Source organism: Pagrus pagrus (genome assembly GCF_965226575.1).
Source record: "Pagrus pagrus genome assembly, chromosome: 21".
Lineage (NCBI taxonomy): Eukaryota > Metazoa > Chordata > Actinopteri > Spariformes > Sparidae > Pagrus > Pagrus pagrus.
In genome coordinates this window covers 22,911,797-22,931,176 of record NC_140208.1, presented here as the reverse complement: position 1 = coordinate 22,931,176, position 19,380 = coordinate 22,911,797, and the positions used below count along the sequence as shown (strand labels likewise).

Genomic DNA, 19,380 nt, shown 5'->3' with positions numbered 1-19,380 from the left:
TTGCAATGCATAAGCAATTATTGCAATGTCACAAGAAAAGTGCCATGAATTCACCACAAATCTGAAAAAATAGCCCAAATTCCCAATTTGATGACTATTAATCAGATACTGCTTTGTTCACAAATTAGTGTTAGATATAAATCAAGTCTCCAAAGAGCAAAGAATAGGACACCATGCCCGACACAAACAACTGATTGTGAAAGGACGTCTACAAATGCCGATCCCTTCAGTCCACCAGAATTATTAATCCCTATGTGTTGCTGCCATCTGGAGGACACACTGAGAAAGACGTTAACAACTGAACTCATGGCTTCACTCTCGTGTGCATTCAACAGAAATAATCAGATCAATACATTCAGTCAGAGCCTTGCCTTCTGATGATGTAGAAAATAATGGATATGGATTCAATCAAGTCCACATTCGTTTTAAATGGAAGAATTATTGAGAGTCTGTATTTGTGTAAAAGTAATAAAACCACGATGAAAAAATGACTTCATTACAAATAAGGCCTGCTCTCAAACAATGTTACACATAAAGTATTATGAGCTAAATATATAAGACTTATTACACACGTTGCATCTGAAGTGCATTTTAATGTTGCAACTGGTTAGAGTGGACCATTTGTAACAATGGATTTTATTTTATAGGCTGATTCTTGTGATATATGTGAAACTACAATCTGTAATATAACTATATCGGTTGGATGAATGTGGTGCAGTAAAAAGGATGATATTAATTTAAGTATGAAATGTATGGAAGGCCACAACAATTAGAATTTCAGCTGAAGTTGTTTAATTTAACTACAATACATATTGAAATGAATTCAAAGATTTGACTTTGAAAACCATCTGTGAGGTTTGAAATCCCCTCTGATAGAAAATGTGTTCAGTTCAGCTGAACTTGAATGATTGAAAAGGGTGTACCATCTGATCCAGTCTGATCAGCCTCGATGTTCAGCTTTGACTTCTTCATGATAAAATTTGGCTGTATTTTCTTTTTTGTTTTAACTTTTTTAATAAGTAATTTAATTTTAAGATGTGAAAATGACCAACTGACTCTGACCAACTTGAACAGGCTACACTTTTCTTTAAATTTTGGATACTTGTATTTAATTTCATGTCTGAATTTAAATGACTGTTATTTAAGAGTGGAATTTAAACCACATAAATCCAGATAGGTAAGTGTGAAAATAAAATATTTGAATGCAATCAATCTGGTGGTATTGTACTACACACACAATGTAAACACACTGAAGCTGCTCTGTAGTCGGCTGGTACAACACTAAAACAAACTTTACTTTGTTTCACCATCATCACATTACAGTTATTAATCTTACACAAAGACACAGACACAGACATTAACTCATCGCTATGCATCCTGTGTGTAAAAGAGAAAAACAGTATGAAAAAAATGCCTTTTTTAACTTGCTTCCAAAACCAATGCATGTGCTACAGCGGGATCAACACCTCCAGGACAGGATGTGGTGCTCATAATGCTTTTGTCCACAGGGGCCGCCAGAATCAACACAAAGTCAAAGCTCCTCGTAGCTGCTTTAAGTTTCAACATTAAGTATTAAGATGTGATCACATTTCTCCCGTAGCTGTTCGGTGTCTTATCAAATCCAAATCCTCAGGGGCATAAAATGGAGATACTGACATAAAGTACCTCAAAACTCTACATAGACTAGATTTTACTTGATTAAATGAACTTAGTGTGAGTTACGTTCCACCACTGCACATCCCTGCACACAGCCACATTTAAGCGGGTTATATCTTCACTCTTCAAATGTCTGTGCATCAGCTGCATCTACACATTGAACTATAATATGTGCGTGTGTATGTGTGTATATATCTATACACACTGTATATATATATATATATATATATATATATATATATATATATATATATATATATATATATATATATATGTATACCAGTGCAGCATGATGAGAAGTTGACTACTGGAACGGGAACAAGACCTACTGGGAGACATTCATGGACTACAGTGGAGAGGCAGCTGTGGTCCACGTGGTAATAGAAGCACTTGGAGCTACCACTGAGTGTAAAGTGTAAGTGAGGAGCAAGAGAAAGCATCCTGACTGGAAACATCACAAACTGGCATGGTTCATCATGGCCCAGGAAGACAAGAAGGCTCTACAGCGGCTGATTAAAACCGCCCAGAACATCACTGGTACCATCTACAGAGCACCAGCGACATCAGTGAAGTGAGATGTCTGCACAGAGCCCAAAGATACTAAAAGACCACATCCACCCCAGTCTGTTGTCTGTTCACCCTGCTGCCTTCTGGGAAAAGATACAGAAGTATCTGCTGCCTTACCACCAGACTACAGTGCAGCAAGAACTGCATATTCTTATTGTGCTGGACTTGATTGATTTCCATTGCTCAGGAGGACAACCTGATTCAGTCTACAAGAGAACTACGACCTGGGAGAAGATTTATTTTCCAGGCCAATCACAGCACTACTAAATACTGACTTGAAGGAGGTGAATACTTACACAATCACTTATTTTACATTATCTATTTTTAATAAATTGACATTAAAGAGGTTTTTTTGTGTAAATTCTTGTCAAAAAAGCCAAATTATATTGACCATGACTCCAGTTATAAAAGCACTAAAATGGGAAAACATCCAAAGGGGTGAATACTTTTTATAGGCACTGTATGCTGTATATATACTGTATTACTGTATATATATTGTATTATATGGTGCATTACCTCAGTCTGTAAATCTGATCACGTGAAGTGAAAGAACTTACAGTGCACACACGGCAGGATGCAAGATAAATGTTTATTACATTATTTGATTTGTATCTATTTCATCTTCTCTCAGAAATAGTCTGAAACACAGGCTTTCATTTCATGAAGTCTTCAGGATTATAACTTCAATTCAATTAGCATAAACTAATGAAGAACCTGAGGCACCCCCCCACCCCCATCCTGAGGTCTGGGTCCTTGCCCAGTTGGTGATCCAGCCTTTTGTCAAGTGCATACTTTTCCAAACAGTCCATGCTTTATTTGCCGCCTGTGTCTAACTCCATCCTGTACTTCAGACTCTCTCCTACTGCATCTGCTCAGCCAGGACTGAGTCCTTCACGCCAGCGCCCAGCACAGCAAAGAGGAAGGAGGGGATGAGGGAGCGGAGGTACAGGGCCATTCTGGGGATGGGGTGGGCCAGCATGACCTCCGTCCTCTTCCTGTTCACCGTTTGCAAAATCTCATCGGCCAGGACTGAGGGCCGCACACCATGGGTCATCTGCTTGGCGATAACTGTGGAAGAACACGTACATTTAGTATCTGTTACTTCTGAGCAACTATTCTCCCTACTCCAAAAACTGAAAAACACATCATCAGCTAAGAAACATGTCCCATAAACACACAGCTGTGTAATGATCTATCATATATCACATGCATCACCAAATGTCCGACCGTGGTCTGGGCACAGACCAAGTTCGGTTCTATCCGGACCCGTGACCAATTTGGGATAAATGAAAGAGAAAATTCAATAATCTTCACAGAACATTGTTTTTTTTCGCCTCGGCGGCTGCGACTTCAAACTGCAGGCGCAGCTAATCCAGTTAATAAAGCCAATCGTTTGCCGTTAGCATCACTCAAAAGAGCCAATCAAATTGACTGTGTACCACAAGAGATGCGTGGGAATGTGGATGGAGGAAAACATGGCTCGCTCGAAAAGAAAGAGTTTACAGAGAAAATAGAACTTTTAAAAAAACTTTTAAAAAATGAATGGACGGACCAATATATGTTCATTCTTGTCTCATATGTTGTGTAACTGTGGCGGAATGTTAAGCAGCACCACAAGACCAAACACGGATCATCTGAGGAAATATATCCACAGAAATCTGAGCTGAGAGTTGTTGATTTTATTTGATAGACAGAGGGCTGGACGCAATTTAGGCATTATTAGGTTCGGACCTTTGCTGGGAGGAAATTTTACTAACTGGACCTCTTTGAATTTGAAATGGAGACCTCTGATATATCACATCCTGTCAGTCGCTTCCAAACCAGCTGTAGTACTCACATGCAGACAGGGAGTTTGGTTTACGGCCGGCCCCCTCCACAGGCGGCGGCTCGGAGGCGTTGATGAAGGTATGACTGATGGTGCTCACGACTATCCCATACTCCTCCACTTCAGCCCGCAGGCAGTCAAAGAAGGCCTGTGCTGCATGCTTAGAGGCAGCATCTGATACACACACACACACAAAAGCACAAAGAGGTGTGACTCGGCTGTACAGAAGTCTAATTCCATACACTGCAGAGGACATACTTTGTTTAATTGTTTTCTGTGATGTCACATGAAGCCTCCCTGTCTGTTCATCACACTACAACACATGTGACTCTTTGGTAGTATTTCATTTCTGAGTATGTGTAAGTGCTAAAGGGAACAGCGAGCATCCTTTTTTTTTACTTAAGAGCAGCTCCAGGTTAAGCTTTGATTCATTACAGGACGTTTACATGTCCATGTTGTTTTACCGTCAACTAAATATCGAGGGACACTGTAATATTCTAATACATTTTTTGAAATATACTGTACGTGGTATTTGACTTTCTTAATAGTCGACCATATCAGACAGCAAGCTTTTGTGAGGTGTGTTTTGACCTTGGTCATAGTTAGCTCACCATGAGGTTTGATTTGGCTCGCCAGATGTTTCCAGTGAAAAGAAAAGTCAAGTTAATTCAATATAATTATATAATTAAAGTGGTCTTTAAATATGCAGGATCTGTAATTATTAATTGTTTTTATACTATATAACAGGTGTTTGCTTGTGGCCCATGGACCACCATCAAAGGGGCTCTGTGGAACTCCTGTGTTGTGCTGGGAGCCGGTGGTTAGTTTACGTTAGCGGACTCCATTTCTAAACTAATGGTAGCTACTCTTGCTCTCAGTGGAGAGAGAGGAGCTGAGACGAGGCACTCGAGCATGTGCATAAAGTCACATCCTTTGGACTGTTGCAGAAAAAGTTCTTCACAAAGAAATCCACATTAAATAACTTCAACACATTGTCCACAACTTGAATAGACAACAGAGAGACCGGAGGGTCTCATTTTTCACCTCACATTACAATCTGCTCACATGTGAGCAACAGACAGTGATTCATACATGTTATTTACTACACATTGTTACATAGAGCCCCTTTACATTTTAGTTTTGGCCCTGCAAGGAAAGAAGTTTGGGCACTCCTGGTTTATTTACACACAAATGTGTACGTTTTGTGCTTTTGTGCTGGCCTACCAGCTGTACAGATGTTAGCTGTAAGGTAGCTAGCAATGGAGGCACCTGTCCTGCTCTGTTTCCCTCCAGTCTCTCTCCTTTGCCTCATCTCTGTACTCTGATGATTTAAACAGTACAGCCCCGACAACACACTAATTCTTCAGTGACGATGCACGCCACCCTCAGTCTCGTCTAATCCTGTCGTATCATTGACTTTGTGTGTAACCTCCTCTAAACATGGACTTCTGTCTGAACACACAGTCACTGATGAAGTAGGCCCTTTGACAAAGGTTCAGTTCAGAGGGGTGTTCTGTGGTGTTAGACTGCATTAGTTAGAGCTCGGTGTACCTAATAAACAGGCTATCAGGAGATAATGATGTGATATTCCACTTCAGTGATTGTCAGTGTGTGTAATGTCCACACAAAACTAATTTAAAATACAATGCATTATACATGGAGTGACTCGCTACTCACGTTTTTCATGCATTAATTTGATTACTAGATATACCTCGACTTTACTGTTTATCTTGTACAAAGATATAAATACTGTAAAGTAAAAGTACTTCTACTTGAGTACAGTTTTGGCTACTCTACCCACCTCTAATAGCAAGATTTCAGGGGGAGAGTACGAGAATATCTTTTTTATGATTTAGTTGAACAAACTCTTTGGTTGAGAAAAGCTCAGAAACTTTTGTTGGCAACTCACATGAACTTCTGAATGGGACAGCCAGTCTTCCCTGGATGCTGTTGACCAGCACAATGTGCCCTGATCTTCTTGAAATCATTGTTGGAAGAACACCTGCCACATTATAAAAAACCCACTGAGAATCAGCGTCATACAGATAGTATGAACAGCATATTTGTTGGAGAATTACTCAGGAGCGTCTGGCCCACCTTTGGCCAGAGTGCTGGGGCCGAAGTAGTTGATGTCCATGATGTTTCTGTCCACTTCCAGGGAGACACTCTGCACCGGAGCCTTCAGCTTCATGCTGCTGTTACAGATCAACACATCCACACAGCCGTAACACTCCACCACCTCAGCCACCACCTCCTCCATGCTGGGCATATCACTGAAGTCCACGATCACCAGCTTTGGGGCAAACGTCTAGAGACACAGGACTGTATTACTTCACTACCTTACTGTGTGGACCACATGTTGCATCAGTGTGACTGGTTCGTGATGCTAAGCTAAGATAATCACCTGTTGGTTAGCTTCATATTCAGCATACAGACATGTGAGTGGTTTTGATCTATTGAATTATTTTTTTCCTAAATGTCAAACAAGCCCTTTATAGAAAGAGGAAGAAGACATGTGGAATAAAACAGGCTCTGCTGGATCAGTGTTAATCATCTGATTGTTCTGAGCGTATTGTTAGACCAGTGGACTGCTTTTCAAAACCTGGCGCCTACTTCAGCCACAATGCAACTCAGCCACTGAGTAACATCACTGCAGTCAGTTTATCAGATGACATGCAGCTTCGTCTGGAGCCACAAAATGCTTAATACTACTTTGTTTGCATATCTAATAGAACTCCCCAACACCTGTAAACACACTTTAAAACTGGTGGAGTCACTCTTTAATAAAGAAAAAAAGACGTTTTAACAAGTGATCTAGTCATTGATTTTTTTTCCCGTTGTTTGAATTGCCTTGGATTATTGTAAATCTCATGTGCGTAGCTGTACAATTTTTTTCAGGGTTGAATTTAAATTCCAGCATGAAATATAACCCTATTTATAACCCCCTTTCCACACAAGAATTAGAATCAGATCTAAACAGCTTAGTTTTTCCTTTATTTTCAGTAACAAGGTGAGTGGGTGGATATCATAAATATGCTTCAGCCCACATTAATAACTATACGTAAAACTAAATATGTGGGAAATGAATTTACTCAAGAGCAGCCAGTGTCCTCATTGTCTGCACATTTTATATCTTTGTTTACATTTGAAACAACCTTCAGATAATGATTTTAATGACATTTTAACCACGTCTCATCCAAAGCTTCATCAGTCCATGTTTACCAGTCACTGTCCAGACACTGACCAACAACTCATGACAACTTCTGGAAGTGTCCTGTTGTATAACATATTGTTGGGGAACAAAGGTAGGGCAGGTGTGGTTATTAGCAATTGACAATTACTAATAGTAATTAATAATCAATTCATTAATTCAATCAATAAAAAAAGGGCAACGTTAACCAGATAGTCTCAAAACGGTTACATGCTGGCATTCCGACATACCAAAATTCCGACATCCCAAAAGTCCGACATACCGCCATTCTGACATACCACTATTCCGACATGCGAACGTCCCGGCACTCCGACAAAGTTTCACCATAATCTGCAACCCATAACCCTAACCCTTTTAAAAGATGTGTCGGAATGGCAAGACATTTAAAAAAGAAATAAATACCACCATTCCGACCTTAGGAGGCAAAAAATGACGGAATGATGGGATGTTTCATTAAAGGTTTAAGTGTTGCCATTCCGACAATTAGGGCCTAATGTCGGAATGGCGTTATGTCGGAATGGCGGTTGCCCCCCTCTCAAAACAAGAGTTCACTTCAGATGTACATATTTGTAAAATATTTAGGATTAAAGGAACAGTGAAGGAAATGAATCCAAGCACTGACCATCACAACCAGCAGCTACCACAAAATGTATGCACAAAATAATCACAGAAAACTGCTCTGTACAGTATGAGAGGATGTATTAATGTGAGCAAATTGATCAATAATCAATAATACTTCAATCAACCAACATCTATCATTCAACTACAGCAGCTAAATTATGAAACTAAAACACTGAGACAATTGATGTCTCATATTTTACAAATATTTACATTTAAAGTGAACTCTTGTTTTGAGACTGTTTTCCGGTCTGGTTATTGGTCCCTGATTCCAGGGTGGTGCCCCGTTTTATCATCAATTTAATTTAAGGGTTCAAGTCCCTTCGTGGTTGCCATTTATGTGGCGGTACTGGCAGTAAAATGCTTACAAGCCAGTCACAACCTACATAAAAATATAAACAAAAAACATGGAAATCTAGAGGGGATGCCCAATGTCAGCTACTTGGACAATAAACCAATAAACAAATGCCTCTTCAGGGGATAATAAACAAATGTGCTCCTACAAGCCCGAGTGAAATAAAATATTAAAACTGAAGGTGTATAGGGGCTTGGGTTTCAAGGGGCTCAAGAATGAACAGTTTCCCTCATTAGAATGAGGTGGGGCAGCCAAGAAAACACGATAGGGCCTAAACAGACCAGAGTTTCTGGCTGGCAGTCTAATGGGACGAGGTTCTCAGTGAGTCAGGGACAGATCCAGAGTGTGAGAGCCACCTGGGTGCCATTCCCCATCTCTTTTAAGCCTTCATAAAAGGGCTTCGTCACACCATGGTTGGCTGGGAGGGGAGCGTCCCAAGCTGCTCCCACTCTTCAATCAGGAGTCAGTCTCACCCTGCACACAGGTGATCTCAATAAAAAAAAAATCAGCCCAAAACAAAGAAAGATAGCAAGTCTTAAACAATGGGACTGCTACAAACTTATCATTTTATTATTAATAATAATAATTACTATTAGTAATTATTAATTTCTAATAACCATACCTGCCCTACCTTTGTTCCCCAACAATAACAACATAACATGTTATACTGAGACAAGTTTTGTGGTCTGACAAACGATACATAGGTATCTGCTGCCATACCAGCAGACAACCGAGCAGCTTCAATCCTCAGACTGTGAGACTCCTGAACTCATCATCAACACTGCACCATTACAAAATAGTTAATTTCTTTTGCTGCATGAAGGGACTACAACTCATACTTTGTTGCACAAACTTGTGGAATGACAGTTAAATGAACTTTGACCTTTGAAGTTAGAGATGCTGCAGTGGGAACAACAAAGGTAAGTAAGCTACCTTATGTGATCAGTGTCTCAACAACTGAGACATCTATGGTCATTAGTTCTTTTGTTCGCTAATTAGATGATATTGTCATCTATTTATGTGGTCTACACATATAAACACACCTGCTCTGGCCTGTGTGCAGAAGATCTACAGAGGACGGGGAACTGTCAGGGAGGATATCCTGCTATTGTGTCGACCAGAGGAGGAAGTGGTGATCTGGGATGTGGCGACGAGCAGAGGACTGTGATAAAAACAAGGACAGAACCTGCTGTTCTCCTGCTTCAACTTCAACTTCAACCCACCATGTCATGTCAGTGTCATGAGCTCATACTTAGTGGCTATTTGAGGGCTTTTTGTGTTAGGTTAAGGCCTTTGCTCCGTCTCTATACTGCTTAAGTTTCCAGTATATATTAATAGACATGAGATAGTGGTGTTTACTGGAGCAGCCATAGTGAAAGATTTGTTTCTCAGCTGGGTAGGGTGCCAAAAAGATGACTCAGCACCACAAAGACGAGTAATGGTTTTAGTTTGGAAGGGTTTACTCAGAGTTTGGCATGTTTATGATATTTCAATCTGAGGCTAATGCTGGCATGCGCTATTTTTTATTTCTTTAATTTCCTCACCTCTCTGGGGTCAGCGCCATTAGTCAGAGAGTCATACAGAGACTCCAGCTTATCCCAGCTCGTCCCACACAGGATCAGTCTGGCACCGCCCTTATGGAAGAGATGCGCACACTCTGGACAGAGAGAAAAAATAATTGCTATTTGATTTAAAGAAAATTGTTTGACATTTTGTGAAGTAAACTGATTTGTTTTCTTGCTGAGAGTTAGCTTAGCTAAACCTAAAGAGTGAAAACAGCAGTAATTAGCTAGCTTGGCTCTGTCTGAGGATAGAAAAACAACAACAGTGAAATAAAGACTGCTTCCAGCCAATGTATTCCCTCCACTCATCGTCATGTTTGGTTTTGCTTATGGTTTTGTTTTTTGCGGTTCGAGTTACACAAGAAGATTGATGCAACTGCAATGTCTGTAGGCTTACACTAATTATGAAGCTACAGCCAGGAGGGTGGCAGGAAACAGCTCACCTGGTTCAGTTCAAAGTTAAAAAGTCTGCCTACTACCAACACCACTGAAGCTCACTAACTAACACACTGTGTCATTTGTTTCATTGGCCTACAAAAACCAAAGACTGAAAACATTTCTACATTTGGACGGAGCAGGCTGTTTCCTCCTGCACTCTGTCTGTATGCTAAGCTAACAGCCTCCTACTGTAGCTTCATATTAAGTGTACAGATGTTATTTGGTGTAGACTGAATCACTGTGATGTCACACCAACAACAGCAGTCACTACCAGGCAGACAGCTGGAGTTTCATTTGCATTGCTAAGATTGTAAAATTTTCAAACTTATTTATGCTGTTGTCGTTTTTAACTGTAATTGTAACATTTGAATAAAAACCTAAATCTGAATTTTTGCTGTGCTCATTTCATGTACAGTGTAGCTTTGCAACAGTGACACCCGACCGCTGTTAGACTTACTGCTTTGGGTGAACTGCTGCTGTAAGTTTCTTTAGTCTGTGGCCCAACAGGTCAGATAAATTCCTCCAAAAATGCATTTTAGATGGACGAGATGTACAAACTTTCACATAGCATCAATAAAATATCAAATAAAATTGTATGTAAGTGCCATGAGGTAGTTATTTTAAACAAACATTGTGAGTGGTTCTACAGATCTGTTCTTCAGACTCTCTGCAAGTCAGCAAAGTCTGTCTGTGTCAAACTGTCACCAGAAACATGGAGCTCAAAGCACCTGAGTGTGTCTCCTGTGAGTCAACCACAGACAGACAGACAGACATTCAACAGAGTCTGCTTCACAGACATCCTGCTGACAGACAGACAGACAGACAGGCAGGCAGGCAGGCAGGCAGAGAAACTACCAAAGAAAGGTGAAAACAAAGTAAAGTTAAATATTTGAAACACAAGTGAGGATTATTTACCAGTTCCCACTCCGGACACAGCATCAGTGATCACCACCACTTTGTTTCGCACTAAGGACTTGGACATGAACTGCATGACCTCATTGTAGATGTAATACACCCCTGCTGCCACGACTATGAGCAGGGGCAACACCATTGCCGAGGACAGCGACATGTTCTGTAGAGGAGAGAGCACAGGATGAGTGCAGGGACCAGCTACAGAGACACTGACCTGCATCAGGACAGCCTGCAGGGTTCAGGTCTCCTCAGGTGGGCTCATTTCTGCTGTAAACTTATACAGTGTCAGGAACAAAAAGCACATCAAATCAAATGAAAATGAACTCATCTCAGTTATCTGAAAGTTAAAAATCAATTCTCCAAATTATTTTCCTTATCTAAACCGCTTCTTCGTGTTTGGTATTGATTCAATCATGGAAACCAATAATGGATGATGGGTTTTATCAGGACTCAACTTATCAGTGTACTTCAGGAAAACACTTAGTGTTCCTAATGTTTTGTAAATTCATAGTATATCAGCGTGATCTATCACAAGCAATCATGTGGGACAGTAACCTTCTTAAATGTGTTGTCTGCCTACACTGGGAGGTGAAATTGGGGTCAACTATAGGGCAATTGTGTGTATATTGTATGTTTTGAATTTGTATTTTAGTTTTTCATTTTGGGAAATATGCCTATTTGCTTTCTTGTCGAGACTTACATGACAAGAGCGATACCTCTCTTAGATGTGTCCGGTAAATGTGAAGCTTGAGCTAGCTGCCAGTTAGCTTAGCTTAGTACAAAGACTAATGACAGAGGAAGACAGCTAGCCTAGCTCTGTCCACTATTTAACATTTTATGCCTGATTTGTTATATCTTACTAAACTATTTAACACATTGTATCTAATCTCCAGACAAACATAATTGTATGTAGGTTGTAAGTTGTTTCACGAGAGGTTAAGTGCCAGACTTTCTCTTGGCGAGGCACCAGTCCCTCCACCCCCCTGGCAACTTGTCCCAACCAAGAAATAGCACATAGCTGACCAACCCCCATAAAACCACAACATGTCATATTTATACTTTTTTTTTTTATGAATATAACATTTCAATAGTGAGCTTCAGAGGTGTCTATGGATATAGCCAAACAAGCTAGCTGTTTCCCTTTGCTTTCTTTGTGCTAAGCTAACAGCTGGCCCCTGACTCCAGCTTCATATTTACTGTAAAAACATGAGAGTGGCGTTGATCCTCTCATCTAACTCTAAAATCTAAGTGGATAGGCGTATTTTCCAAAATGTTAGACTTTTACTTTAAAATGGACAACAGTAACATGCTAAAGCCAGATACGTGTAAACCAACTGTACCGTTCAAACATCTTGAAAATAGTTTCCAGTATATTGGATTTTTACAGTTTGTGTACCTGTGTGCTTTGACTGAGACAAACTATACTTCCTGTGTTCTAAATGTGTTAATCCCCCTGAGGGAATCATCTGGTGGCCTTGATAACACACTTACCATGTAAAGTGAGTTTGAAGAGAACAGCTAAATATATTCTGGCTCTGCTGCCGCCACTGAATGCCTTTCACTATGTCACCTCCAGGATGTTGTCATAAGATACCCCAAGGGGGGCAACCGGGGAGGCTCACATTTATAAGCAATAGATGACCTTACTTGTCCTGCTTTACTTGAGAAAACACATTGAGATAAGCACTAATCCACATTAAAACTAGTATTTAAGATGACTCCAGAGAGACCCACGTCCCAACTCAGCCCCCTATCTGGGCTGACCCATGACTGGATCCCAGTGGGTTAGTCAGCTCATCTATAGCAACCACACACCAGAAACACACACCTGTAATCTGTGTTATTCTTGGTTCACTTACAGCACGGACAGGGAGTTAATCCTTCAGCAGGACTGGCTGTTGTTTTTTCCGGGTTTAGTTAGGTAACAGAGGCCCTTCTCCTCCTCTGTGTCCCTCGTCCATTCACACAGCTCTGGTCCTCTGTCTGTCTCTCTGTCTGTCTGTCCACTGGAACTGCTTATAATAGCCTCTGCTTGAGTCAGCCATTAATACACACACATATGTGGTGAATAGTATCTGAGGCATGTTCCCTTGTTGCCAGCTTGAAGGGATGGTTGACAAGTGAGAGACTCCCTTCCACTTTGTGTCAAGTGTTTCATTGTACTGCTGTTTTAAAGGCAGTCTAATTAGTCCAACTAATGAATTACTTTCCTTGTATTCAAAATTGAATGTAGAAAAATCTTGAGAAATTAGAAAGAGAGCATTTTCCTCACTAGATTTATTTGAATTGATTGGATACTTAGTAGAGTTACTAAATACAAATCTAAGGTACTTGTACTTCACTTAGGTATTTAAATTTTATGCTACTTCATGATTGCACTCCAGCACATTTTAGAGGGAAATAATATGCTTTTTTCTCCTTTATTTGACAGATGTAGTTAAAAATGAATGTGCATATTAAACTAATATGAAGTTGTTAAAATGAAATCTACCTCAACTGACTACAACTATAAAAACCTGATTATATATTAATACATCAGTGTTGGTAATACAATGATAAAATATATTTATCTTCCTCCAAATTAGTACTTTTACTTTGAATAGTTTTGGTACATATACTTTGCATGTTGTGGAAAGTAAATTGACCAATATACTGCTTTTAAGTAGCTACAATTCTGAGGTACTTCTATTTTGCTTGAGTATTTACATTCTATGCTACTTTATACTTCTACTCGATTACATTTATCTGACAGCTATAGTTACTATTTGCTCATTAATATTTTACATACAAATCACATAATCATCTTATACAACATAATGTATTGTCATAGATTTAAATATCCAATTGTATATAAAATAGTTAGTATAACTCCTCCTGGACCAGCTACAATATTGGCCCATTAATGAATCAACACAATATACTAATTCATAAATAATAATGAAACAGTGTGAAATCCATGCAGTTTACTTGCAAACTACTTTAGGCACCTTTAGGTCCAGTTGCCTACGATACAGCACTCAGAATAACCAGAACCTGACCTGGACAAACTTTAGGCACATTTAGCTGCCAATAACTCTCCTTAATTAAATAATGTCAACACAGTGTCTGGAGGAGCCGTGTCCTCTCCGTGGGCGGCGACACTGAGTAGTTATCGCGAGACTCCACAGAATTCCAGGAGCCTGTGTGTGTGTGTTTGTGTGTGTGTGTGTGTGTGTGTGTGTGTGTGCCCGCTCCCCCTCGCTGCGCTGGGAAAGAAGAAAATAAACGTACTGCTGCTGCTAACAGGCTAGTTATGGAACCAAACCCTAAATACTCACAGTGCTGCTTGTGACTGAAGAAGAGGCGCTTCCCCTGCATGCAGCCTCTCTACCTGGGAGAAAAGCGCAGAGACTCCGTTTTCGGACCGTCTCTTTTTTTTTTATAAAATAAAAAAGTCAAGTTAATGACGCCAGCCAGGAGAGGATTTCATTAGCTACCCTCTCTGCGAGCTAGCTAACCGGGCTAACCGTAGCCTAGCAAAGGATCACTGGATGAACTTCGCATGGGCTGACTGGGATAGTAGGCTGCTGTCTGACTGCAAGCTTTCTTTCGGGCTGGGCCCTTCACGTTGGAGTCTGTTGTTACCTAATGAGCACTATCGCCTCGGAGCTTAGGGGCGATAACAGTGTGCAAATGTTGTTTTTGGGGCGTACGCCATCACGTTATTGATCTGGAAAACCAACTGGCAAGCTAACAGGATATTAGCCACCTTTTCTCACCACTCCGCTTTGTGGTCGCAGGCCATGGACTGAGAGGCATTCATCACTGACTGAGTGATGAGAGGGCTGGCTTGATGGCAGCTAATTATTTATTGGGAAGCAGCAATTGGATACAACTAAACAGACAAAAGAAGCGTTTGATTTGAAAGCTGTTCGGGAACATTTCAACTCCTGTTTGTTTGTTTTTTGTTGTGTTTTTTTTTTAACTTTATAATGCATCGGAGTGCTGGAGCTTTTTCCAAGTTGGGATAGAAGAGACGCACAAGCAAACAGCGGGATCACAACTCCACTGTTGACATAGAAAACCCCCCCGAGTGTCTGCAAAGAGCTGAAATATCATGTCGACCGCAAAAGAAAACCCCTGTAGGAAATTCCAGGCGAACTTCTTCAACAAAAGTAAATGTCAGAACTGCTTCAAACCACGAGAGCTGCATCTGCTGACGGACCAGGACCTGACCCAGGTAACCGACGCATGTTGGGAACAATAATGACATTAGTGACACTAGATTACCTTGTGCCTTCAATAGTTCAAGTCTCTTAAATAATTGTCTTTTCATGAACTGTTGTTGCTGCCAAACTGGATAATGATTATTGGCTTGAAAGTAACCAGCTTGTCAAGCTCGTGAGAATGTAGGCTGACAGCTACATCACTGTGGCTTTAAAACACGCCTGGCTTGCTTTGAAATCCAACATGTTTTCCATGTAAAATGTTAAATTTCCACTTGTCTCATGAGTTGGATATTAAATGGGGTTTGTAATGAACAGCAACATATATGTGGTATGTTTGATCTTAAAGCAACCTAAGCTACAGCATGTTTACAGCTAGGCTGGAGAGAAGTGAGGGTTCGGGTTGTGTTTATTCTGGCTGGATTAAAACATATCTGTGGTTCCTTCACCTTCTCTAATGCCTGTCTCTTTCCATGTGACCCAACCAGCCTGGTGAAAGTGAATTCCTGTGGATCTATTCTAACTACAATGGCTACATTTGCCTGCCAGTTTGGTCCCTGTGATTGATTGTGTAACCATCAGCTGTTGTTTACCTGCGGTTGTTTGTTTAGAGTGTGTACCTCAGAGTGTGTACCTCTGGCAGACCAGAGTCTGCTATGTGGAAGCTAATGGGCAGAAAAACTCAGATGAGATGAGTTGAGCTCCATTCAGCTGTGGAGATCATACTCTGAGCATGTTTTCTGGGTTCCTGTATCTCTCTCTCTCAGATCATTAGTTTAGTCTCCGTCATATCCTGTAATTGATCCCAGACATGAGGCCTAGATGGGCCCATGAGCACAGCTTTAGAGCCAAACAGCAACGTCAGCATCCTCTTCTGCTCTGAGAGTGTGTGGGGGCACACGCTTACTTTCTTTTACAAAAGTGTGTATGTGTATGGCTTGCAGCGCTGAGTGTATTGCAGGTTAAGGGCACAGACACACCAAACAGACATCCAAGAATTAGTATCCAAGAATTAGTGGTGGCGAAGGCCGACTGTTGTGTCGCCTCATGTGAAATAGCTCTCGTGCCACCAGGTAGTGGTCGTCTGTATTCATTATTCACTAATATAGCACTTCTAATTGAGAATATGTCTGATTGAAAAGTTGCAAATGGCACTGATGAAGTGGCGGAGGCAAATAAAAGGAGAAACTGCATTAAATGGGTGAAATCGCAGACACTACAGCGACAGACTGAAGGGGCTTTCCATTTGTTTTTCTGCTCTCTTCTCGCCAACTGATTCACTTAGCTGGACAGCCAATCAGAGTGATTTCTCTCACCGATGCGCTCCACCGCCAATCCCACTCACTAGTCAGCTGAAAAGCGTCTGAGAACATCCGACCAGTGCCAGTGGTGCGGGACACACCACAACAACTAGGGCCACAGACGCTTGTCGACGGCCCGACATTGGCGGCCTGGTGTGTCAGAGCCTAACGCCTTCAGATGTTTGACTCCTGAGTGAAGATAGACGGCTTATAGTTACATCACTTCCTCTAATCTCCCTGTGACCTGGAGCCGGAACCAGAGCGGCTTACTGCCCTGGCCTTTGGGAATGATACACCATCAGTCCTTGATCATCACTGTTGCCCGAGTCACCCACAGGCTTTTGAAAATGTCTCCAGTGTGTCAGCTAGCCAAACAGTTAGCATGGAGCTCAGTTGCACAAGCAGGTTTTGTAATTATTCTATCTGGACAGTCCTCAAACCACTACGCACCAGCCCATTAGTGGCGTAAAGCTGTGTTACATAACCTAAACAGTGATAAACTTGTGAGCCCAAGCAAGGTGAGGGTTGGGCTTTGTAAAATGTTCCCAGTGTTCAGAAACCGATGCAGACTGACTTAGAGGAGACAAACCCAATAACCCGGTCAAAAGAAAGCTCCTGTAAAGCTGTTAAAACCCCATGAATAGGTGATTTAGCTAAGTGAATTTGAGCCCTAAATTAAATGCACAGTATTCAGAACTTAAGGGAGCTGGAGCTTAAGAATGCAGCTTTGAAACAAATAGCCCACGTGGAAAAGTTATGCAAAGGGAAGAGTGCGTCTGACTGTCGGAAGGACAGTATCCAATATAAACAATCTCTTTGTTCAACACTGCTAGAATAAAAGGTGGGCTGGGGGAGGGGCTGCGGCCGGAGCTCCAGTGCATTCTTTTATTTCAGTCAATGTGCTCCAAAAGGAGTTTCATTTCCCCACGAGTTCCAAGTCTGTAGTCACGGTTTTCACTCGGCTGCATGAATTGTTTGCCCCTGGAGAGGGAAGATGTTCGTCAGGCTCGGTGGGCCCTCCCTGTTGGAGAGAATTGATCATGCTATCCGGGAGAGGTGGTGGGAGGCAGGCCAGTGATGGAGGATGCAGGCAGGCTAACATTTAACATGTACGTGGGAGACGAAGAAAGACAGTGATGGGATTTGAGGAGTGGGAGCAGGAGTCGCAGGGAGAGAAAGGAAGTGTGGGGTTGGGAAATCAGAGTAGAGTTTCCCAGAGGCTGCTGCTCAACATCCCACCACGAGTGCTTCTAATGATACACAGTGGAGTCAGACTTTACGCAGCCCATAGCTTTAACACGGACCAAATGTTCCAACGCTGTTACTGACTGCAGGCTGTTCTCAGAGCTGTTTTCATCACTCAAGGACAGACGCCATCACTTCATGCCAGATAGGCTGTAACTCGTATCTGTGGCCCTGCTCCAGCTCAATGCAGTGTTTCTGCAAGGGCCTTGTGTGTGTCGGATCACTGTTGTGATAATGGAGTGAGTTTCACACCCAGCTGTGTTTGTCTTGTCACCCACATCCTGATCAGAGACAACAGCAGCACCCCTGCTACACTGAACCTGCTCTTCTCAGTTACAGGTCCAACCATGACCATGTCCACACCAAGGCTGCATCCACGAGTCTGCCTATTATTTACATAATTAATTGATTAGTCTATAGAATGTCAAACAAATAGAGAAAAGGTTAATCACAAATTCCCCAGAGCTCAAGGTGATGTCTTCAGATTGTGTTTTTTTCCCACCAACGGTCCAAGACCTAAAGAAATGAAGATGTTACAATCATAACTGACAAAGAAAAGCAGCTTGAATGATGATTAATCAATTATCACAACAGTCAAATCATTTTCTTCTAATTGACTAAAAAAGCAGCTCTATATTCAAGACAAATTTGGAAACAAGTTGTTTTGTGTCAGTTTTGGCAGTTACACCACACCAAGAATGGATGAATCTGTAGACACTGGCCTCATATTCTAGCTCAGACAGTGGAAATAGCTTTTTAAAGACACTGACACATTGATGCCAGTGGTTGAGCGCTTCTGTGTAGCAGCAAAGTTATGAGGCCAACTTTCTGTCATCTTTCTCTATGGTCACTCATTTTCTATCTCACTAATGCCAGTCACACGGAACTGTGTAGTCACTGGTGTTATTATGTTTATACTGTCAAGTGTCGACGCCATTATAGAGCTGATTGAAGGTCTGCCCAGTACCTGTAGCGTCAGTTAGACAGCAGTTATGAGCTGTGATCACAAGTGATAGCTTTGCAGTTGTCTCCCAGAAAGATATGTCAACAGGAGAATCTGTGTGTGTGTGTGTGTGTGTGTGTGTGTGTGTGTGTGTGTGTGTGTGTGTGTGTGTGTGTGTGTGTGTGTGTGTGTGTGTGTGTGTGTGTGTGTGTGTGTGTGTGTGTGTGTGTGTGTGTGTGTGTGTGTGTGTGTGTGCGCATGCGTTTGTGCGTGCGTGCATGTGTGTTCGTACTGAAATTCAAAACAAGTGATCACGCAGTCTTAAAGCCAAGTGAAGCTAGCCAGCAGTGTGTAAATATATCGTACATGACCAGGCCCTATCTTTCCTGCTTCAGCTGATTTCCTCACAGTGTTTGCATTCTGTCATTCACTTTGGGTAGCTTTTGCCTTGATTTTTTGATAGTATGAGACTAATCCGTGCAGTCGCTACATTTACGGAATCTGACTCTCAGTCTGTAATGAGACCGACAGTAGCACCACAT

General features: G+C 41.4%; 2 protein-coding genes across 9 annotated transcripts in view; one reads left to right on the top strand and one right to left on the bottom strand.

Annotated features, from left to right (window-relative positions):
- Nucleotides 1-1,274: 1,274 nt before the first annotated feature.
- dhrs7cb (dehydrogenase/reductase (SDR family) member 7Cb) lies at nucleotides 1,275-13,164 on the bottom strand. Of its 2 annotated transcripts, none has more exons than XM_084343252.1 (7): nucleotides 13,004-13,164; nucleotides 11,148-11,304; nucleotides 9,777-9,889; nucleotides 6,146-6,356; nucleotides 5,958-6,050; nucleotides 4,061-4,222; nucleotides 1,275-3,291 (listed from the first exon to the last, which is right to left on the bottom strand). In XM_084343252.1, exons 2-7 carry the CDS (start codon nucleotides 11,299-11,301, stop codon nucleotides 3,083-3,085), a joined length of 942 nt encoding a protein of 313 aa, XP_084199378.1. In that variant the 5' UTR covers nucleotides 11,302-11,304; nucleotides 13,004-13,164; the 3' UTR covers nucleotides 1,275-3,082. The 2 variants fall into 2 exon arrangements, with proteins under 2 accessions (XP_084199378.1, XP_084199379.1); XM_084343253.1 differs by having other exon boundaries at nucleotides 12,973-13,151.
- A 1,183-nt stretch (nucleotides 13,165-14,347) lies between these two features.
- The window catches only part of LOC311250756 (myosin phosphatase Rho interacting protein), a 45,045-nt gene continuing 40,012 nt past the window's right edge, over nucleotides 14,348-19,380 (top strand). For 3 of the 7 annotated variants that reach the window (XM_084342763.1, XM_084342762.1, XM_084342764.1), the window contains exon 1: nucleotides 14,348-15,363. In XM_084342763.1, the coding sequence (XP_084198889.1) occupies nucleotides 15,241-15,363 (123 nt within the window). In that variant the 5' untranslated portion in view covers nucleotides 14,348-15,240. The remainder of the gene's footprint in view (nucleotides 15,364-19,380) is intronic. The other 4 variants (XM_084342766.1, XM_084342767.1, XM_084342765.1 and 1 more) reach the window with 3 other exon arrangements.

Excerpts from the sequence above, each read along its gene's own strand:
- dhrs7cb (XM_084343252.1), bottom strand. The coding sequence starts at position 11,301 with ATGTCGCTGTCCTCGGCAATGGTGTTGCCCCTGCTCATAGTCGTGGCA. Across the intron at positions 6,051-6,145 it reads CCCCAGCACTCTGGCCAAAG|GTGTTCTTCCAACAATGATT; the intron begins GTGGGCCAGACG and ends ATAATGTGGCAG. Across the intron at positions 3,292-4,060 it reads ACCAAACTCCCTGTCTGCAT|TTATCGCCAAGCAGATGACC; the intron begins GTGAGTACTACA and ends GTTCTTCCACAG.